The sequence below is a fragment of the Astyanax mexicanus genome, chromosome 15 (genome assembly GCF_023375975.1).
Source record: "Astyanax mexicanus isolate ESR-SI-001 chromosome 15, AstMex3_surface, whole genome shotgun sequence".
NCBI lineage: Eukaryota > Metazoa > Chordata > Actinopteri > Characiformes > Acestrorhamphidae > Astyanax > Astyanax mexicanus.
This window is the reverse complement of record NC_064422.1, coordinates 27,562,886-27,586,655: the sequence shown is the minus strand read 5'-3', so window position 1 is coordinate 27,586,655 and position 23,770 is coordinate 27,562,886. Positions and strand designations below refer to the sequence as shown.

Sequence of the window (23,770 nt, the reverse complement as noted above, 5' to 3'; positions counted from 1 at the left end):
CGGAGAACAATACATACAAAAAGGGACATACACAAAATGAACAATAATAATGGGCTAGAAAAATGCTTAGTATAGACAGATGGAACCAGATCTAATACTCAAACAGGAGTGAGGGACGTGCAGGGTTATACATAGTGAGTGGAACAGGTGAAATCAGTATTCAGGTGATTGTGGTGGTCTGGGGGTGTCATGTGATCAGTCAGTGTGAGCTGTGGAGTGAAAGTCTCTTTACTTTGACAATTGTTCAGTGTCAGAGGTTGGTTCTGGGCATGTAGTAGTGCCAGGACCAACATATGTGACAGTAATTACTTACATTACTTGTGTTTATAATTGTTAATTTGAATGCATGCAATTTTGGCTTGTCCACTTTACATTTTAGATTGAAATCTTATCAGAATTGCTTTTGGTTTCATTAGATTTTCTTTTTTGTTGGGTTCTTCTTTTAGTTTAAGTTGATAAATGAACATCTTATTCATTTTTAATCACTTTAAAGCAGCAGTTTCTAATTTTTGTCCTTTAAAATGAAATAAGCAGTAGTATTCCTAAGTTTGGTAAGTTCATATTCATAAAATTTTAAGAGTTCATAAATCAATGTTTGTTGGAATAACCCTGGTTTTTAATCACAGTTTTCATGCATGTTGGCATGTTCTCCTCCACCAGTCTTACACACTGCTTTTGGCTTTTGGAGAAAAAAATAAATCTTGAGGTACTGAAGATGTACCCTTGAGGGTACCACCCTTGAGTCTGTCCCTGTGACAGATTTGTAGTAGTTTTTCTGAGAGTGTATTAAGTTACCATATTTGAGATGCATGGTTTGTGAGACGCATGACGACAGACATTATTATGAAGAAGAGTCGAGGAATGTGGAAAAGATGAGCAGCGCTTTCTTGGCTCTGCTATAAACGAACAATGACCCGTCAGGCAAAGATTGCTTTACCTAGTATCCAGTATGAGGTTACTGTTTACATTCAGTCTGATTTATCTCACTATGGATAAAGCGCAGGCCTTGTGCACTACTTGGTACAGCTCGTGATGAATCAGAGGTTCAGCACCCGTACCACCTGAGTGCCACGCTACCGTCAAAATCCCCACTGGAAATATGATTTAGATATGATGAGCGGTCTTTAGGTTGGTGATTGAGTTTATGGTGCAGCTTTAGCTGTTTTTTTCCTCTCTATCTTTTGTCACAGTCCCTGCACTTCCCTGGCAACTACAAAGTTAGCTATTGAAGGTTGGCCTCCTGCCTTATCATCATTGGTAGGGGAGGGCCATGAGGGGAGTCGGCGTCAGCTTGTAAAGAAACACAGACATTAACACAGACGTTTGGAGACTGGGTGGCTAAGAAGAGCGAAGAAGAGCCCGGAGCAGAGGAACAGCCGTCCAGTGAGCTCCTTTAAGAGACCTTAAAGACCTCCAAGGACCATCAATCATCAATCATCCATACTTCTAGTGGATACTATTGACTGTGAGGATATTCAGGTGCAGTGATTGGTGACACGTTGGTGAAAAGAGGTCTGGTTGGAGTAATTTCCTCAGGAGCCTCCATCAGGAGAAACTTGTGGAGGGCAGGTTGGGGCTTCAGGGATGTAGTGGTCAGTTGTGGTGCACTGTTAACCTTGTTGGGAGGTGAGCAGTGACCCATGTCCACAGAGTTGCCCCCTCGGCCAGTGGCAAGACTGGCAGGCTGGGGCACCATGCTGCTTTCCACTTTTTTTCTGCTGCTCTTCAACACCAGGGTAAGTCTAAATACAATAGAAATGTAAAAAGTTTTCACTAGTTTTGCAAGCAAAAAGAATCATAATTGGAAACAACTTGTAACAAGTAACATAGAAACCAGGTTTGTTTAATTTATTTTTGTCTATTGGACATAAAATATTTTTACAATATAAACCACAGCTGGTGATGCTCTTTTTTTTTTTTTTTTTTTACAATTGTAGTGTTTGTTAGAATAATAATTGTATGTTTTTCAACATTTTGCATTTCACAAAAGCTTGTGTAAGCAGTATGCAAAAAAAAAAAGGTCAGGGGTACTGGATTTCATTTTTCTTTGTGGGTTTCTTGTTTTTCTTTTCTAAGTAAAGGTGAAACAAAAAAGTACCCTAATCTAGACATTGCATAAAAGTGTCAGGCTTTATGTAGGTACATTATCTTTGCGGTGCTTTCACTGCTGCTTTCAGGTATAACTCTCAATTTTACGTCCTTGCTAAAAGTCATTATTCACGCGCATCAATCATTTCAAGATACAAGAAAGCAAGGTAAAAAAAAAAAAACAGTTTTTATGGCATGAAAAAAACACCCCACATGTAATAATCTTGTTTGATTTATGTAAAGTAAAACATATTGCAGAACCAATAATACTCTTTTACAAGTTGTGGCATTCACTTTCACGAGTTTAATTGGTGTGAATGTAAATAACAGGAGTTTTAATAAAATGTAGTGTGCAGCGCAGTGGAAAGGTAAGCAAAGGGAAAGAAAAAAAACCTGTTCAATTTTATCTCAGCAGTAGGAAAATAAAACAAATACTGTAGAAATCTGTAGATATGATTTTTCCCAGAGAAATCTCTCAGGTCTTCCCTGTTCATTTCTTGATTTTTTTTTTTTTTTTGATAAACGTATTCTGGCAAATATTTGGTGAATGGCTAAAGTGAATGTGAGTAGTTGTTAGGTTGGAAGATGGAAATGAATGTTAGGTTCTCTCTAGGTTTTTCAGCATTTTACAGAAATTGTTCAGTGGATTTTAATGTTGTAGTTTGTTAAATATGTCAGCTCTGAAAAAAGTAAGAGACCACTGAGAGACTGATTTTGCTATTTATAGATAAATGTTTGAGGAAAATGAAATTGTTGTTTTATTCTATAAACTATGGCCAACATTTCTCCCAAATTCCAAATAAAAATATTGTTATTTAGAGCATTTATTTGCAGAAAATGAGAAATACCTGAAATAACAAAAAAAGATGTAGAGCTTTCAGACCTCAAATAATGCAAAGAAAAAACAAGTTCATATTCATGAAGTTTTAAGTGTTCAAACATCAATATTTTGTGGTTTTTAATCACAGTTTTAATGCATCGTGGCAAGTTTTACACATTGCTTTTGGATAAATTTATACCACTCCCGGTGAAAAAAATTCAACTAGTTCAGTTTGGTTTGATGGCTTGTGATCATCCATCTTTCTCTTGATTATATTTCAGAGGTTTTCAATTTGGTAAAATCTAAGAAACTCATAATTTTTAGCTGGTCTCTTATTGTTTTCTTTTTAAGTGGTCTATTATTGTACAGAGTAGAACTAGCAGTGTGCAGCTTTGAGGACTGCCTGCTCACATGGACACTATATAGTATATACGAAAGAATATATAAAATATAAATATACATACAACAGAGAATATACAAAAATAGTAAAAAATATTAATACATTATTTACAATCAAACCTTTACACAATAAGAATGAGACAAAATTAAAAAGCTTGATTCATGAATGCTTAGATATTTCTACATTGGTACAAAAGTTCAGAAGTCCTGGTTAAAACGTAGAGCTTTTTCATTGCACTTGACTTCACTGCACGTTAGTTATACAGGGTAAATAAGGAGCAGTGCTTACATAAGTCTCTTTTCAAGTCTCTTTACATACTGCCATCTTGTGATCAAATGTGGTTAGACTTGATCACAAGTGTTGCTAACCACAATAATGTATTTTTAGTAAGTTGTACCAAGGAGTTGTGGGGATGTATGCATTTATCTTTTTTTTTCACAAATTTATTTGTATAGAACTTTATACATTTTCCAGCTTCAATGAAAGGTGTTATAGTGGGTTCTTTGAGAGATACAACAGAAGAACCAATTTTAGAATTGTATTTAAAAAAAAATTTACCAACATGGGTGTACATGTAACCAAAAGTTATTGACCAGACAGCAAAGAACACTTTTTGGTATTTAACATTATCTCATAGAATTAGTAAGGTTAGTGTTAAATTCTTGAATGAAAAAGTTATTTCAATGCATCAGAGATGAAAAATGAACTCTGATTAAACATGGCATCATTTAACCCTTGTGTGCTGTTCATATTTTTGTTACTTGTTTACTTTGTTACTAAATGTGTAGTATGTAATATAAATGTGTAGGGGGGGGCGGGTACAGTGTGTGTTTATCAAAAATGTGTTTTGATATATGTTTTTCACAAAAAATGAGCCAATGTCAATGAGTTTGAGTTAGAAAAAATATTTTTTTTGTATCATTTGATGAAAAATAAAAACGGGTTCCACAGACCCGAACACCACACAAGGGTTAAAGAACTGAAGGTCTTAACAAAACTATTTATTCACACTAATTAAGTGCATAATAAGGTCCTAACTCCTTTTTTTCTGTGGTAAGTACTGTTAATTTGTACCCTTATAGTAAAGTGTTAACAATCTTTAAGAGTGTCTGTAAAATTCATTATTCTTGCCTTTTTTAATGTTGTTTGTGAAGGCCTCAGGTTCCATGCTTGATGATTTGATATATAAACGTGCTGAGTATCGAGAAAACTGTACAAGAACTCTGGCAACCACCCTGCACACTGTAACTGGTGAGTAAAACAAGCAAACAAACAAAAAAAATCAACTAATGTCTATGCCTTTTATCCAGCAGCAGCAGTATACACTGGAATATTCACTATAAAATATTCACTATAAAGTGTTTGTTTTTTTAAGGAATATACTGCAATGGGACGTTGGACGTTTTCGCCTGTTGGCCACATTCATCTCCTGGGAGCGTATCGGTTCCCTGCCCTCCATATTTACCATGGATCAAGGAAGGTACAGCAGCCTATCTGCTCTCTTACGACATTTCATATCCTTGCTATAAAAGCAGCATAGCTCAGACAGCCGGGCTCGTTTCTGCCACAGTGGTGAGCTGTGTTTGTTTTCATACTCTGTCCTTGTGAACACTGGAGAAACCCACCGTCACAGCGGAGTGACTCATGACTGCTCTGCTGAAGATTTGCATAGGTCAAGATCAGTCATACGACCACACAGTGACCTCAGCCTGACACTGATCCATTCATATCACTGTGCCCTTTCACTCAGTTTAAAAGGGCAGCAAGTTGAGATCACCATAATCTGGGTCATTATCAATATAACATGCTTTGTGTATCTGCAGCTTAGATGTGTAAATTTAATACACTCACTGTGTAACTATACCTTTTTTAATTTACAAATATAAAAAATAGGAATTATATATCATTATACATAATTATAGAGGAAATTTTGTACATTTTATACAGTTTTTTATACAGTGAAGTGTTTTTTTTTACTATGTCCAAAGTGCTGCCTGTAGCTGCAAACCCTCCTGTTATGTTCATTTGTCAGGAACAGGAATGGTGTTTCTGGGTCAATTTGTCCCCATGCATGTTTAATTATCCAAAAGATGTCTGAAACAAACAAACAAAAAAAAAACTCCTAACAGGCACTGTGAATATTTCATTACTAACTTCATTACTAATTATTCTATCAATATTTAATGCAATGGTGTTCCTTACCTCTAACAAGTAATGGTTCAATAAATCACTCATTTTTTATTAAAAAAAAAAGTTAAACCTTTTTTAAATGTTTCACTACTTAATTACTTTTGATAGACCAACAAATAAAACACTTTGTTTTAGTTTTTGTTTATGCAAATATATCAGATGAATTATTTTCATATTATATGTTGATTACGTTAATTAATGCAAGCAGAAGAACAATACTTTTTTAAACTATTTTTGCTAGATCTTCAAACTTTAAAACAGGTCAATTTGACCCGTAACATAACATAGGGTTAAATAATTATTTAAAATGCTAAAATAAAACATTTTTATTACAAAAAATTAGAAATATAGAAATTAATTGTAATCGTTAATTCAACTTTTTTTGATAAAAAAATATGTGCTATATAAACCAAGAATTCCCTGTTCACCCATTCATTGTGGAATAACTTACTCTTAAAGAATGTAACCTTTGACAACAGTAAAATCACAACCTTCAAACTGTTTTATTTTTACAGGACTGAAGACACTTACTGAATGTTCAGCAATTATATAATAATATTAATTTCATATAATATATTTCTCATATGGTCTCCATATATAGCTAAGATAAAGCTTAAGATGTCCACCCTGTCGTGGTAAAATGTCAAGGTAATTTAAACAATTTTGAAAATCTAAATGTATCTTTGAGAACAAGATCACCATGAACAATCTGGAAAGTTTGCTACTCTAGGTCAAAATAAGTTTTTATCAAATGGCTATTTTTGCTAAAGTTGTAATTAAACTGGGAAAATATTAATTCTGTGTAGTCTAAAGTATTATATTTATGATAATGAAAATACTTTACATTTTTTTTCACATTTTTTGAAGGTTTTGGGGGCCAAAAGGCACAGTATTCAGATAATGACCCAGCTGTGTAACATTCTGATATTAAAAAGCAATAAAAGAGCATAAGCACAGGAAATTACCTGATTCAGTTCTGCTTCTTATGTAATTCCACGCTTCTCGTTTTTAGGCTTTTCAGGAAATGTGTACAGGATCTGCACAATCAATGGAACCTGGAAAACAGAAGATAACTCCAGCACTGTGTGGCAAGACCAGTCCGAGTGTGAAGACCCCAATTTTTTCAAAAACGAGGTAACCTTTTATTTCACATTTTCAGCACAAATTAAAGAGGAATTCCACCAGTGTTAACAGCATTTAGCATAATTCAGTCACTGAGATAAGGAATCAATGTGAAATAAGTCTGAGTGGTTTAATGTGAAATGGTTACATTTTGAAAAAATGTATAGACATTTTCATAATGGTGATGAACGGAACTACCCAAAACACACTGTTGTTTAAAAGACATCATTTCAATCCAAAACAACCAAAGCAACAGTTTTATGGTTAAATGTGAAGAATAATACAACTGATATTACTAAACTTTCAACTCTGTTTTTGAGTTGAAAGTTTTAATAGTTAACAAAACTATTAATGACAATTACAGTGGAATTAAAAACAATAAAAACAATGACAAATTAAAAAGGATACTGAACAAAAAAAACATAGAAATATAAAGATTCCAAAAAATAAAAAAAAAAGATTTATTTTTGTAATATAGTGATTATTAATGTAGTAAAAATAATACAAACATATAATAATAATAATAATAATAATAATAATAAAATCATGCAGTAACTTATAGATGTTTCCTAAAGGAATTGGGTGTTGAAGCAAAACACTGTGTACAATTATTTCTACTGTCCCCACCTCATTGTAAATGTTAACATGTAGTGTTCAATAAAACCATGCAAACATATACTTTTTTGTGTATTTGTCTATTGTTGTGACTTGAAGATCAGAACACATTTAATGATCAATTCATGCAGAAATCCAAGTGTACTGTACTAAGAAGATTCTGTTCAACTGTGATTATACTTTTTTCACAGTGTACTTGTAACTAATAGTGATGGGAATTCTGGCTCTTTTTAGAAAGCTGGTTATTATGGCTAAAAATACAAGCAGCATCCAGACGCCACCTCATCTTAACCAATCAGGTGTGGTTTTAACAGAAAAAAACAATCATCTCACAATCAGGAGCCAGCTCTTGGATTCTCAGAGCCAATTTGTACAAAACTGATCCAGCACTAATAACTAATGTAGCCTCTAGGGGCATTAACTCTTCTGGTGTCTCCACCTCACAGAAAGACTCAGAATGTGTGACAGTCCTCCTCAAACCAAGTCGGTGCGAATGATATTTATTAAATGTTATATCTTAGAAAACTAAATATGCTTTGAAAAATCAGTAAAATTGCCCTATACGGTTTTATGTTCTGTGATGCAGGTAGAAGAGAAATTCCGGCAGTCTGTGTTGAGGATCTTCTCTGTTGTGGGATACTCTCTGTCCTTGGCGTCGCTCTCTGTGGCAGTGCTCATTATGGGCTTATTAAGGTGAGTTCCACAGGGCTCTGTTCTGGGCCCAGGTTTATTTACTGTTGTAAATAACAGTGTTATGCTGAAGCTGTTTGGATGCTTGGTTTCTGAACTCAAGCATATAATTCAGTCTTGTTGCCCACCATCCTTATCTGCCATTTGGCTCAGTGTTTTACACCAAATAGTTTGTGACATAATTAGATTTACTTTTATTGTTTGATGTTATTTTCTCTTCCCATTGGTCAAATACTGTCGCCGGTATCCTGAACAACAATTTGTTCTTCTGGAGACTGCACTGGCTCCAGTTATCTGATCTACCTGTTCTATTGATCACAGACAAAAGCATGTTTACCCTATTCATCACAGCCAAGACACACGATGGATGATCTTTATTTTTAATTTTCAGGAAGCTTCACTGTACGAGGAACTACATCCACATGAACCTCTTTGTGTCATTCATGTTTAGAGCAATGGCAGTCATTACCAAAGAAATCATATTATACACCATGTACTCCAACCTGCCCAAGGATGAAAACGGATGGAACAGCTACTCGGACTCTACAGTACTGTATTTTTTTTAAATATTTTTATTATCAATATTATTGACTGAACACAACTTCACTGAATAAGTTCACACATCTAGTTAAACTCTCCCTTCTGAAGTCTAAGAACCCCCAGGTTTTGTAAGGTTCTATATAGAGCTAAGCTGGGTGATATGATAGTAGTTTACCATACTGTGATGAATTTGTTATTGTGATCTGGTATATTCTGGATTTCATCTGCACATTTCAGTGAATGAAGTGCAGCACATTTTGAATATGAATAACTGTATTATTTGCTTTTTTAAGAATCTGTTGTTACTAATGCATTTTGTATTTCGTATACCGTGAACATTTCTTGAACTTTCTGACACCTGGAGTTTAGTTTGGTGTGCATTTTTAATTTCTTCTAACTATTTTGGATTAGTAGCACCTATCAATTATACAAACTAAACTACTAATCAATTCTAATTCAAACTAATTAACTAATCAATTATAGAAACTAAAGAAAGTCATTTTTACAAAAAACAATGTTCTCATATGGGGACAGTAGTTCATTTTGACATTTAAAAATTATTTGGAATGTCATGTTTCCATGTTTCTGTCTGTAGACTGTAGAAACTTTTGAGTAAGATTTTTGCAAGATTTTCAGTAGATGGTACACTGAAAAAAATGTGGAGTAGGATTGACTTAAAAAACGTAGGAAAGTTTTTTTTTCACGTAAAAACAGCAAGTAAATTTAACAGAGCATATATTCAAGTAATATTTACTCATAATTCTCTGTGTATTTAACTACATATTTTTTCAGTAAATGTTACTTTGCAACACCTTTATTCAACTAGATTTTAAATCTCCGCTGCCCGCTGCATTCCGTGAGAAAAAAGTTTACTTGGAACAAAAGCTGACGTCACTGCGCATGCGTGGATCCTGTAAGAGGCCTTTTACTTGCAGTTTTCAGTTTTGCTTCTCACAAAAATAAAAAATTACAATAAAAAATTAGCATTTAAACTAAAATTTACAAATGTATTTGACGGCTAACAATTACAAAAATTGAAATGTGGAATTCTTAAGTAACTAGACTGTACTAGATTATTTCTGTAGATATTACTTAAATAAGCCTAATTATTTTTACAAAGTAACAAAATCATTTTTGTCATGTAATGTCAATGTCAATGTAAAAGGTTAAACATGAGGATACAATATATTTTTTCCATATCACCCAGCCCTAATTCTATACCTATACCTATACCTATACCTAATCCCAGAATGTTGATTTTTTTTTTTAATTATCTCACAGTAATGATCTCAAAGTCATTAATAAAATAATTGTTGATCTTTCAGATAGCTGTGATCTGCAAGGCCTCCAAGGTGTTTATGCAGTATTGTGTGGGGTGTAATTACTTCTGGCTCCTGGTGGAGGCAGTGTTTCTCCACACACTGCTCTTCACGGCTGTGCTGACCAAGCGGAGGCTGCTGAAGAGATACATGCTGGTAGGATGGGGTAGGCCTGGCTTTGTTATTAGTATGAAATACCTTTAATAAGCAGTTAAAACGCTTTCTCACTGGCTTCTACAACCATTTATTTGCATAATTTTTGTCTCTCACTCTCCTCTTTACTCACTATCAGTGTGTAGTTCTACCCTCCAGGCTATCTTCCCCCTGTCCATTCTTTTATGGTTTAGATCCACAGTGTAGATCACTATAAGAGCAAGTTGCCTTCTGCTGTATGGATGAGTTTTAGTAATGTTTGAAAACTTATTGTCATTTTCAACATTTTACCTATAAAACTATGCAGGACTCTTCTCCCTCAGGAACTTAAATAACCAAGTAACTTGTTTTTCATTGGACAGCGACAATATGCAAATTAAACTTTAAGAAGTATTATAACTGCACTGTAGAGCTTTCTTTAAAATGAAATTGTTGTAATAGAAAGTGGGCAAAAAACAACTTAAGCAAGGCTATAATTGGAGGATGGACATAATTGTACATGTTTGATTTAGCTTAATTACACTATTGTAGTTTTTTTAGAGAACAGTGACAGTTGTGTAATTAAAACTAACTTAAAATTGCATATTTGCTTCCTGAATTGGTTGATTTAAAAACAAATAAAACAAAACACAGTTTTACCATTTAGTTTTTTTTAGCTAATGTATTTCTTGGTAATGTATTTTAACCCTGGTAAGGGTTTAACTTAATATAACATAAAAAATATTCAGCACATGTACAGGGATAACTGTAGTATCTTATTCACAATGTTATTTCTTTGTTTTGATTTAGGGACTCCGTTTTTGTTTGTGGTCCCGTGGACAGTGGTTAAAATATTATATGAAAACAAAGGGTAAGCTTTTTAACATAGTAATGTTTTTATCTTTATTAATCTAGTAACTATGCATTCATAACATATAGAACATACATTTATAGAAGCTATTAGGGTGCTTATTTGATGATGATGCTTATTTACCATAAACATACATTTTTTAATACTGTTTTTTCCCGCATTTATCCAAAGCTGCTGGTTCATCAACAACAGGTGGATCTGGTGGATTATTAGAGCTCCAATTACACTCTCAGTCCTGGTGAGTGCTGCACACTTTTCACAGCATCACTAGCAGTGGTTATAACAGCATGAGGTGAGACAGGCATTCTTTATAGTAGTATAATTTTTTTAAAATCTCAACAGGACACTTGAGCACTTCAATTTTAATTGTCATCACATTTGAAGGGATCCACACTTCTACAGCAAGTAATGTGATGTCAGTTACAAGTTTAAATTATATACAGTATATACATATATTGTAGGTAACCTGGTGCCATAAAATGAAGCCAAGCATTTTTTTTTATCATGCACAAGATGTTATTAAATACAGTACATGATGTTAGAATAACACGTTAAATCAGAATTAAAGACAAAAAACAAAACTTCAAATATACTTTCTTTAAATCTATAGGGAAAAAAACTAAATTTTCTTCAGTACATTAGTACTCCTGCAAAGAATGCACCAAAATTTTCTTTTCAGTTAAGATTAACTTGACATTGGCCAAAAGTTAAGTCAGATAACCTATTGATTTTAGTCCAACTGAAAGAACAAATGTTATGTGTACATTTATAAAGTTATACATTTTTTTCTTCAGTAACATGACATACACCACTGACATTCAAAAATTATGTTTTATATTTCCTATTTCTATTTTCTATTTTTGGCAAAGTATAAAAGCCACATTCTTTTTCACTTCTCCAAGTGGATTAGTGTTTTACAGTAGAAGAGCAGTTTAAGAGGTTCAGTATTGTGTGGCAGTCAGTAGGATTGTGAATTCGGAACATGATGATTATCAAAGCATGATGTGGATTTCATGGCAGTTTTGGCAGCACTGTGCCATCATGTGTTCGGAGCGAGTCACAAGCTGTCATAAGAGTGAGCCGTTTACATGCAGCACTTTCTGAGAAACTCTGTAATCACTCGCCTTCATCCGTCTTCTTTTCACGTAGAAGTAGACAGAATGTGATTGTCTTGTACACTGTAGTTGAAACACAGATGGGTCATGTGAATGCTCTTCAACTGCTTCTTTGTTTTTTTTTTCAGGTTATTTTCTGTATATTTCTCAAAATCATAAAACTTCTACTGTCGAAGTTAAAAGCTGACCAAGTAAAGTTTACGGACTACAGATACAGGTATGACTTAAAGAACAATATGCTTCAAATAGGTTTCTAATACATATTTTTAGAATATATGCAAATATATGATTTTGAGCTAATAAATATGCGACTTAAATAAATACACAAATATTTTTCTTTACTTTATCTTCAAATGTTACTTATTTAAAGAATATTGTTTGGCCTGGATGTACATATTAAATACATTGTCTTTTGGACTATTTCTATTGGTCAATCAAGCATGACATTTTTGAATCATAGATTATGTTAAAATCTAACAAAAATGGCAAAATTGTCAAGAACAATCTGGCGATTAATTGTTGTTCTTATTATATAAGATATAATAGATATACTGACAAAATATTGAATTCTAAAACATTGTCTCCTTGTATATTGCTTTAAAATATATATATAATGTATATACATTTCCACATATACTCCACATATTGCTATGAAAATGCTCATATTATTTGGTTCATGTTTTTCTTTCCATATTTAATTGTGATGCTCTTTTACAGAACTTTTTAGAATTGGTTTTCATTCTTCTTTGCAGTTTAGCCAGAGCAACACTGGTGCTGATCCCACTTCTCGGGATCCATGAGATTGTTTTCACAATAATTGTAGACGAAACTATTGAAGGGCATCATCGCTACGTGCGAAACTTCATCCATCTTACACTCAGCTCCTTTCAGGTAATATTTTACTGTGATTCGCTTATGATATATGTTAGTTCATCAGAGATGGTGTAATTAGATTAATAACAGGGTTTTGGTTCTATTAGGGCTTTCTGGTTGCTGTCCTGTACTGCTTTGCTAATGGGGAGGTAAGTCACTAGAACTACTGGATATTTTTGTATGTTACTGCTAAATGCTTACGAGCCACTGTAATAAAAAAACACCAAACCAGGGAATGAAGACATACTGTTCACTTGTATTTAATGTTTGTGGAATAGGGGCCAAACACAAAGAATAAACTTTATGTTTTTACAACTCTTCAGAAATGTGTGACGTCAGAATCATTTAAGAAGCAGCATAATGTGTGCAAGTGACAAGCTTTTATATGATTTTTATATGATTTTTTTCCATATAAGCCAGTGTTCACCCAGCGGATCTCCAAAATTGAATCTTTTTTACACTTATACACTTTCAAAACTCAACTGGTGTCAAGAATAAAAAACATTTAATTATAGTAACATTGCTGTGGTGCCCTGGATCCTCACATAGTATTAACACTTTAATTACATTGATTGATATCTCTGTCTTAAGCGATATCTACTGACGTCTTGCCCCACCAGGTCCAAGCTGAGCTGAAGAACAGGTGGCAGGTCTTCCTCTTTGCCAACCACTTCGAGGTTCACAACTGCTTTGCTGGAATTCACCCTAAATACCTGTGGAAGAAATCACAGAAGGAACCAAGGCACACTCTGGACCACAGTGACTCTTATGAGGAGGGAAGTCATGTACCCACGCAGGCCCAGGTGACCCAGGTGACCGTCCTGTCGGCAGGGGAGGAGGTATCCTGCGCTCAGTGCTCTGGACTAGAGTTCTACACCAGGAAAAGTCTGTCCAGCAGCGATGGAGAAATGACTTTAGGCGAAACCATGGAGGAGATTCTGGAGGAGAGTGGATTTTAATGTCCTTAAGGATCAGGACTCTGGTTTGTTAATAGACTGCTTATAACAGACCACTGTATACATTTGTACATTTAAGATGTATATATTTGTGTATGTTTGTCTGCTACTTTGATACCTGTGTACTCTGTGTATACGTATGTTTAGAAGAACAGCAGGTTAGCTTTAGCTGGTTAAGTACTACATGTTCTGGACTGCAGAAAAGGCCAGTATATTCAGTGATGACTGAAGTATATATATCAATGAAATGTGAAACAGTTATTACATCTTACTTCATAGTACTTTATCAATGAAACCACTAGTGCATAGTACAGTATATTTATTTCCTATTAAAAAAATAAAACAAAGGACACAGGATTCGAAGGAAATGTAACATCCAGCTGACCAACAGCTGACCTGACCAGCATACAGAGGGACAACCAACTGAAATGATTATATTTGGTGGAAACTGTGAATATACATATTTTAAGGGTGGACTGTATGTATCGTGGACATTATATGGTGGACACACAGTAATCTCTCATGACTGAGCCACAGTGATATTTGTATAGTGCAATTATAAATATAAATAAGGTTTAATCCTTAATGAATCTATCTGCCATTGTTATTGCTGTGTTTGTGATTATAATTGTTGTAAAGTCTGAAAATAATTTGGACAGATACAGTAAACATGATATTTTATTACAGTGTATATTCAGTACAGCCAAGCAACAGCCATGTTTTGTATAGTCTGAACATGAATGTTTGGTATGGAAGCAAAATACACTCACTGACAAAAAAATAACACACCCCAGACTCCTGAAAATCCCAGAAATACTTATATTTTAGTTATGTAATTTATGTAAATGATTACAGGTGTGGTCTGATTATACACTGGGTCTCATCCTCTGCCCTCTAAAAAGGCTCCAGAGGCTACTTTGGTTAGAGGTTTCCAACTGGCATTTTTCAGCAGGCTAATGCTCACCCATACAAAGAAAGGGGTTCCCAGTTTACAGGGTTCCTCCAATAAACTTAATCCTTCCACTCTTATATTATACTCACAAATAACATATCAGGTCAGTTCCCCAGACATGGATTAGGCCTTGATTTAGAATATATTTACATTTTAATGTAAACTCTCCAAATTCAAAATGCTCTGTAGTCCTAAAACTGGGCTTAATCCATAGCAGGGAAACTGCCACATAAACTTGCACATTCAACTGGCTATGATTGGTTTCTATATTATTGGCAACTGATACTAAGCTATTTTTGTCAAATAGTATATATATATATGTATATATATATATATATATACATATATATATATATGTGAGTATATATACGAGTATATATATAAATATATAGAAACACAAGTCATTGGGACATTTCTTAAAATAAGTCAATTGTAAGACTGATCTTAAAAGAAGAGTGAGGCAAAATTGGAAGGAGGCACTGCTATTGCTTCTTTTCCTTCAGCCTGTCCTGGACCTTCTGGGGCTCATCAAACTGGATCAGTCTGAGAATGTTCTTATTGTCCATCACTCCCTGGATGAACTCTCCTTCTGTTATTTTATCTGAGGGGAGAAGCGGATAAGAATTTCAGGGCTATTGACTTCTCAAATACTTGAGAAATACTAAATGTTACCAATGCCTTTAAAATATCATCCTAATCTACCTTTCCCTCAACCAGTGACCCATATTAATGAAACTAGATAATGCAAAAAAATGCAAAATAATGCAATCTTACCATTTTCCTTTTTCCCAAAATAGTCCCAGATTTTTTCTGTCCTTTTTTCAGGCGTGTTTTCATCGTCTGGTAGGTTCTTCTGGTCCTCTATTGAGATCATGTTAAATATAGACTGAAAATGAAGTGGACAAAAAATAACAATTTAATTAGAACAGTTAAATAAACAGTTAATTAAAAAATGTGGAACTGACTAACATGATCATAGAAGTATTTAGTATTGTGCCAATACACTGACAACAAATACATTATTTTTGTAGTAATTTAACACTTTAAATTACTCACAGTATTATTTTAACAATAAGGATGTTGATTTAACACTGGACCATCTGGTGTGCAGAAACAGCAGCAAAGCAAGCGAAAGAAATTACCTTGACAATTTCATGGATCTCATTTTTGGTGATAGTCCCATTCCTGTCCACATCGTACAACGCAAAGGCCCACTCGAGCTTCTGGAACGTCTTGCTAGAAGAAGTAAGATGCAGTGCCACAATGTACTCTTTAAAATCGAGTGTCCCGTCGCTGTTAGAGTCAAAGCTTCGGAACACGTGCTGAGCGTAGGCCTTCGGGTCAGCGTCAGGAAAGAAGCTGGCGTAGATGCTCTCAAACTGTTCTCGGCTGATCTGGCCACTGGGGCACTCTTTCATGAAGGTCTGGTACCAGGCAAAAAGCTGCTCATCGGTGTACCGTGTGTTGGACTTCAGCTCCTCCAGCACGTCTTTAGAGAGAGAAACACTTTTACTGTTGCCCATCTTTCACTCGAATGTAGAGGCTGAAACAAACCAACATGACCAGGCCTCCTATTTAAACCCATACAGTACTGCTTTAGATTATAAGGGATGATCGCAGGGTTTTGGACTGCAATTTGATTGGTTGGAGGGACACTGTTGGATGCTCTGTGGAAGCTGTCTACATAAGGAGCTATCCATGAAAGAACAGGCTTAGCTAACAGCAGGGGACCTCTTGATCTCATTAATACCACCTGATTAAATTACCAGATGGTGACAGATCCTTAATGTACACCAACAACAATAAAACAACTATAAATTACAAATCATACACAGAACTGTGAGGTTTAAATTGTTCTGTGGTTCTTCTGATGATCAGTAACTGGTAATCTTGATATTCTTATATGAAATGTTAGAAAGTTTATACAAAACTGGAGAGACAGTACAAAATTCCCCTTCAGCTTAGCCTTTGGAGACCATTTGCTGTAGAATTTAAGCAATAGATTGAAGTCTAATTGACTATTTCCCAGTGGGCCAAACTCTAATCTGTAAACTAACAAAAAATATTTGATGTATTATTTTTATATTAAGCTTAAAGAAATATGTTTAATTATTACAAAACAACTGGTAAAAAGTCAAATATGGCTTCCTAAAGGACCATTAATGAAAATATTTAAAAGTAAAAAATGACACAATAATCAGAATGTATCATCAGATGTTAAGGATCCTGCAAGTTCAAGCACAGAAAGCTCTTGTAAGCAGAGCCTCACCCAGTATTTTACTACTAGAAATGCACTTGCTGATTATTCCCCAAAAACGCAGTTATGCTACACATGCTAACGTGAACTGCCGTCAGTAACAGCGGAGAAGAAGACGTGTAGTATCTAATTACTACTACTATTATAATCTGCACTTAAAATCATCTAATTTGGCCGGTGAGCCTAATGTATGAATTCTACAAGTCAGGTTGTTAGGGGCAGTAAAACAACTCCGCTAAATTACAGCGTTATACAGGAGTTTCAGTGAAGTTTCTCCAGGCTGAAGCAGTATCAGCATTAGCCGCTAACCGCACTGCTAGCTCTTTCACCATTCAGAGGTGAGTATATCGGATTGTAGTCTGCGTGTGTACCGTGTTAAAACAAGCTACATGGGAGAAACCACTAGCTGATAGCGCCTTGTGTTACCGGAACACTAAGGGTTCCTCAGCGCTAGCCATGGTTAGCAGTGCTTAGGGCTAGTAAATGCCGTCCAACAGCGCTGCTAACCACGGCTAGCACTGCTGCTAACTACACAGTTGAAAATACTAGAAATTAAAGCTTTCACATTGTGAAATATATATATATATATATATATATATATATATATATATATATATATATATATATATATTTTCTTATATATTCTTCACCCACTGCAGTCCACACTGTGTGTATGGAGTCAAAGTAATTGAAGCATCGGTCACTGCAAGACTGGCTAAAATACTGTTCACTGTTTTATGTGAATGAACAAAAGAAGATATATCTGAGTTAAGGTCCATTTAATGTACAATAATTTGATAATGTAATTATCATGACTGGTCTAATTGTGAGGGTAGAGGAGCTCAATGTCAGAATTTGAACACTAACTGATGCCTAATTAGGCAACGATGAATAAAGTTTGTTTTAAGGATATTTTTCCATTATCATTTTAAAAAGATGTAACGAAACAAACAAAAAAAAAACATTAATATTTATTTTATCATTGCTAATATAATAGTAATGCATAAATGCACAATAGCTGCAATTCAGCAATATTTTTCCACAATCCACAACTAAATAAACACAGTTGTAGCTTTTTGGAAAACAGTTTCAATGGGAAATATGAATATAGATGGAGAGAGAGAGAAAGAGAGGACTCTTTGTTCATGGTGATTTTGCTCGGTTTAATTTTGCTCGGTTGGAATCGACGAACATTATTTGCTCATGGTTCTCCGGTCGCTCTCCTCGCCTCCTCCCACACACTGCACACACACACACACACACACACACAAAGACACAGCCCCCAGCATGGACCAATCATAACCGGGCTGAAGACGGAGACAGCGGAATAGTGCAGACACTGATCTTAAACTGCAGCTCATTCTGCAGGTTTAGCTCTGAGTTCTGGATCAGTAATGGAGAATAATAACGGCACTGACAGATCAGCAGAGCGCCTGGGCTTCATCACTCGAGTACAGAGCTTCAGCGCCTGCCATCGACTCCACAGGTAGATCATTAACCAGCCAACACACGACACACGCATCACACACACATAGCTCACCGTTACTTTCACCATCCATCAGCTTAGCTCCTTCTACTACTAGTAATCTAACCTAGCTAACTAATTAATTATATTAATGTAGTAACCATTGTAATAGAGCTGGTGCTATACTTAATTTTTTTAAATGTCGTTACACTTCATAATACAGCGCGTCACATTATCGTGATAAGTTAAATATAACCTAATTATCTGACTCTTTCAATTAATCTTATCTCATCTGACAGTTTAGTATATTAATTAATGTATCGTAACGCTACCTATTTGAGCCAAATCTGCGGTAACGCTACTGTATTACAGCTAAACATCACATTTAAATCTGTTGACTCTTCTGTAAGCGGAAGAGAAAACCTGTTGCTCTAGTTACGCGACTCAAGTGCATTATGGGAATTGTAGTTTCTTGCTGTATAAGTCCAGCTGTGTATTTTACGTCCACTAATACAACACACTCCTGTTTTTTTTAGCAAATCCTTAACTGATGAAGAGAATAAGAGGATATTTGGAAAGTGCAACAACCCCAATGGACATGGCCACAACTACAAAGGTAACATTAACAACCTGTCAAAAGTACAGTAACTTGCAGTACATTACACCTTTTTCATTCTGTGAGTTTTATTTCTTTTTATGATTTTTTTTTTACATTGTACATTTAACATTAAAGCATTAAATCTATTTAGAGGTTAACATGAAATTATTCTGTGAACAAAAAGTAAGTGTTAACAGAACAGGTAATAATAAATAATATTATTTATTATTTACTTCTCTTTAACTTTACTTATCTTTAAAGTTGCAGTAGTTGCGATCCCATGGCAAACAAAAACTTGAATAAGACTTTTTAAGCACAGCTCAAACGCTAAACCTAAAAAAAATAAATACCATTATTTGTGGTTTTAAAATGCTGTAATTTATATATAAACAAATTACATTATAAATTTAATATGGAAGACATTAAAGCCATGCAGGAACACATGCAGAAATATTTTGTAAGCAAAAAGAAAAAAACAATACTTTTAAGTAGCCACATTTAGCTTTGATGACAGATCTGCACACTCTGGGAATAACAACAACTACTTTTTTGTTTACTATGTAATTTCATGTGTCCTATTTTGAGGTATTTGATATTAATCTACAATGTAAAAAATACATTAAATAAAGAAGAAAAGAAAAACATTGAATAGGAAAGTGCATCCAAACTTTTGAGTGGTACTGTACCATTTCTCGTTTATTGTATTGTACAGTATACATTGTTCTTACATACATGTAATGTCTTGATACTTATTTACTGTGCTTATTCCTATTTTCATCTGTTTGTTTTCAGTTGAAGTGACAGTACGAGGAAAGGTAGGTATATTTTACTGACCCCAAAGCAGAAGTGCCACAAAAATGTAATAAACATTATGTCTACATCCAAGATTCAATAGTGGTTATTAGCACAGCAAACAGGCATTTACATTGTACCGTGATTTTTTTTCTTTGTAGTCCTCCACTAGCACACAATAAAAAATAATGCATGTGTAGAAATGTATAATATACAATGGAAATTATATTTTTTAAAGAATTATCAATATGGAATTCACATCTGCAACTTCTGTCTGCTTAGATTGACCGAAACACGGGAATGGTGATGAATCTCACTGATCTAAAACAGTATATAGAGGTAAGGGGATTTGCATGGCTTTGTTTGAAATTAATCTATAATTGAATAAACATAGATACATAAATTTAACTTTATTACTTTATTATTAACTTATTACAAGTACATAACAACAGAATGCAGCTAGAATATAATAAGAATTGCCTTTTTAGTGTTTTTACACAAACCTAAAAGCAGCTAGAACCACAAATGACTGTGTACTATGTAGTTATTGAAAAATAATCCGTAATATTAAATCATACTGTTATCATGATTTCATAATTCTGACCATTCTGAATTCCAACACTAGAAATGAAGCTTAAAATGAAAGATGACACCCTAGCAATTTATATAAAAAAAATCTTTATATTTTGTTAGGAGGCCATAATGAAACCTCTTGACCACAAAAACCTGGACCTGGACGTACCATATTTTGCTAATGTGGTCAGGTATGAAAAGCATCATATTATCCTGTTACTTCTGTCATTCCATACATGCAGACTGTTTACCTGTAATAACCCCTGTTATTCTTTATTCGACAGCACAACAGAAAACCTGGCTGTGTATATTTGGGACAACATGGTCAAGCTTCTCCCACCTAACATGCTCTACGAAATCAAAGTGTACGAGACGGACAAGAATATAGTTATATACCGAGGGGAGTAGACCACCAGTATGCTTTCTGAGTGTCTAGCTGCAAGCTTCTGAGTGCAGGTCAGTAGGGGCAAGCAGTAAATCTCAGCCCCTTATATATGATGGTATTAGATTAGAGTGAGAGTATCACCTGCTGTGGCCTACACCCCTCAGGCTCCACGGTAGTGGATTAGCCTAAGGCACTGAGAATTTGGCTCAGCCATCGACCATGTGAGATTGATCCTATTAAACACGGAGCTTACAGCAATACAAAAATCTATTTCCAAATTAATTCAGCCTTTTTTCCTCCTTGTGTTTCTGTATGGTCATTTAGTCTGTCATTGGTTTACGTGCAATTAAATTGCTATGTAGCTTTTAAAAACTTGAGGTAACTGTTATGTTTTTAGCAAAATAAATGTGTACTGATAAAAGTCACCAATCAGAATGGAAAAAAAATTCTCTTGCAGATATGCTCACCACTACCACTAAGGGGCACTGTTAGAGTTTTTTTTTTTTTTTATGGGAATCAGCAATACAACCATGTGTTTCTCTGTGGTCTGTTGTGGTTGCATAAATAAAACCCAGTGTAACTTTGTGTTGTGGAAGAAATCCTTTCATACAATTATAATGTACACTTTTAAGTTTTTCATTATGTGTCCATTTTTTGGACAAAAAGGCCATTGTTTTTTTTTTATCTCAACTTGTATTAATATAATATGGTGTCGTATGTGTTCTTAAAAGTAAATAGGAAAAATAGAACAAATTCCATTAAGCTCCTGTTGATTTACAGCACTGTCTGGTTTGCACTGGAGTTTTGAGGAAATTCTTGAAGAACTGTGCATCACGTCAACAAGAAATAAGTACTCTGCAGTGATATATGAAGCTTATGTATTCATATAATCAGTGTTGAAAGAGAGAGTAAATCTAGCTGTCCAAAATAGGCTTCTTAAATCACTGGAAGCCAAGCTTTAAATCAAAGATGACAGCCTAGCAATTTATAAAACCCTTTTAAAATTAATGCCTGGCTCTGATGCATCCTTATATCTAGTTGTGCACTTAAATATAGTAGAGAACTTGAATATTGCTGGGTGCCCCCACTAAAACATCAGAATGGAAATAATTCCTTCACATCAATCATATCATAACAATTACCAGAAGCTAGCTAGATGATATATGAAGCTCTATATCTGCTTACCTGACTTCTTAAATATAATTACTCACAATTCACAAAAAAATCTGAACAAACCATTATAAAGCTGGAGGTGCGGCAGCTGCCAGTAAGGGATTTATTTCATGAAGGTTTTTTTACTACTGTACATTAAACTGAATATAACTTTTTTCCACATGATAGTTTGTGTGTGTAATTTGCAGGAAAACACTTATAACACATTATTGCACATTTTTTATTTAATTGACATGTATGATGTTTCCAAATACTTAAAATACTAAAAATAATTGTCAGTACATATAATAAGTAAGGGTTCACCCAAAGCACAATAAAAGCTTTTGGTTGTCCAGAGTTTGATTTAGTATAATTCGCTTGATTTCCCCTTTGTTCCCCATAACAAACTATATTTAAAAGTGAAAATATTTTTCAAAAGTGATATATTATCCCACTTTAACAATTTTACTGAAGATTCTGAGATTATTTGGTTCAAAAACTACAATAATAACAGCACTAGCTTTATTAGTTTGCCAACATTTTCTTTTTCTTTCCTCCCTCTGAGCTTCAGTCTGCTCTGTCTGCTTTTTTGACTGTCTTTAGTTTTCCACGTTCACATTACCAGGCTGAAGTGACTCAAATCAGATTTTTTGCTCAATGTGGATCAGATCTGATTTTTCTGAAGATTCATTCACATTACACACAGATATAGGTCACTTACATTTGTGAATGTAAACCACCAAGATAGCCAAATCTGATCTGAGCAAAAAATCAATGTGACTTGTAATGTCAACGTAGCATAAGACACATGAGAATGATATAACCTTTTACTTTCAATAAAAGTCAGCATTCCTACTGGGCCAATTATCATGGAACTCGGAAATCCAGACAGATTCAAATTATGTTAAAAAGTAAAGCACGTTTCATATTGTTTTGGCAAGCATGATACATTTTTTTAAAGAAGCCAAAAACTGCACCTCGCAACCAAACAACAAGGCTCAGTTTTCTAAATTAATTAGTCCACAAAAAAAAAACTGACAGTGTTGTCTTATTTCACAGTATGTGGGTAGGAAGACATTCTGGATGTCTTTAAAAAGGGGATACAAAGCTTAATTCATTTTGAAAAGTGTTGACCCCTCTATATTTAAAAATATATATATCACTAAATACATGTTAAGGCTCAGCAGATGTATTTTTGGTACAGTCGTTTACAGGTTCTCTGTTTAGATCGATTCTACAGTCTTGGTTCTGCATTCTTCTCTTTGAAGGTTTGCTGTGTCGTGTTTCTGTGCGGAATGCAAGCTAATGTGACAAGGGACGACACCTAGAGGGCACCTCGCCAAAGTTATCATTAACATCAACAAGGTATGAAGCAAAGAGTATGCCCTCACAGACCCCTAATTAATCAGATTCCACTGAGACGAAGTCAGACATGGAAATATAACCTCTGGCAGAAATGGCATGGATGATTTCTCTATATGAGTGATGTGTACCCAGTCCTGTAATTACATTACACTATAGCAGAAATGATAGCAATTAAAGTATAAAAGCCAGTTATTACTGCTGTGCTTCATCAGAAAAAGGTGGGTAATGTCTTCCTTAAGAAAGTAATCGATACATGGCACTCGTTCAGAGAAAAGTACAAAACCAGGCCAGTTTGTTTTATGTCTGTCTGCTTTTTTGTGAAGTGGTGAAATATTTTTGGCACAGGTCAGCTCTGGAAGATGTCTGCTAATACAGTGATGATACATCCAGGCACAGACTTAAAGGGCCCATAGCATGAATGAGCACACAGAATTTCCTCACTTCTTAGTTTTGTGTGAAAGAATTAAATGTATGTAAATTCGTTTCGAAGGCACTCTGCT

At 34.6% G+C, this 23,770-nt stretch overlaps 3 protein-coding genes across 5 annotated transcripts; 2 read left to right on the top strand and 1 right to left on the bottom strand.

Annotated features, from left to right (window-relative positions):
• The first annotated feature begins 1,277 nt into the window (after window positions 1-1,277).
• LOC103027748 (glucagon-like peptide 2 receptor) lies at window positions 1,278-14,317 on the top strand. Its single transcript, XM_022667887.2, has 13 exons — window positions 1,278-1,736; window positions 4,463-4,559; window positions 4,684-4,788; window positions 6,511-6,632; window positions 7,822-7,928; window positions 8,317-8,473; window positions 9,791-9,950; window positions 10,727-10,787; window positions 10,959-11,025; window positions 12,031-12,119; window positions 12,655-12,793; window positions 12,883-12,924; window positions 13,396-14,317. The coding sequence occupies exons 1-13, from the start codon at window positions 1,641-1,643 to the stop codon at window positions 13,732-13,734; spliced, it is 1,581 nt and encodes a 526-aa protein (XP_022523608.1). The 5' UTR covers window positions 1,278-1,640; the 3' UTR covers window positions 13,735-14,317.
• A 74-nt stretch (window positions 14,318-14,391) lies between these two features.
• rcvrnb (recoverin b) lies at window positions 14,392-18,810 on the bottom strand. 3 transcript variants are annotated; one of them, XM_022667888.2, is made up of 4 exons: window positions 18,738-18,810; window positions 15,826-16,172; window positions 15,458-15,569; window positions 14,392-15,284 (listed from the first exon to the last, which is right to left on the bottom strand). In XM_022667888.2, the coding sequence occupies exons 2-4, from the start codon at window positions 16,099-16,101 to the stop codon at window positions 15,166-15,168; spliced, it is 507 nt and encodes a 168-aa protein (XP_022523609.1). In that variant the 5' UTR covers window positions 16,102-16,172; window positions 18,738-18,810; the 3' UTR covers window positions 14,392-15,165. The 3 variants fall into 3 exon arrangements, with proteins under 3 accessions (XP_022523609.1, XP_007257286.1, XP_007257285.1); XM_007257224.4 differs by lacking the exon at window positions 18,738-18,810 and adding an exon at window positions 18,481-18,725; XM_007257223.4 differs by lacking the exon at window positions 18,738-18,810 and having other exon boundaries at window positions 15,826-17,506.
• Window positions 18,201-21,338, top strand: pts (6-pyruvoyltetrahydropterin synthase). Its single transcript, XM_007257225.4, has 6 exons — window positions 18,201-18,426; window positions 18,942-19,021; window positions 19,796-19,818; window positions 20,078-20,134; window positions 20,489-20,559; window positions 20,653-21,338. Exons 1-6 carry the CDS (start codon window positions 18,335-18,337, stop codon window positions 20,774-20,776), a joined length of 447 nt encoding a protein of 148 aa, XP_007257287.3. The 5' UTR covers window positions 18,201-18,334; the 3' UTR covers window positions 20,777-21,338.
• Window positions 21,339-23,770: the final 2,432 nt, after the last annotated feature.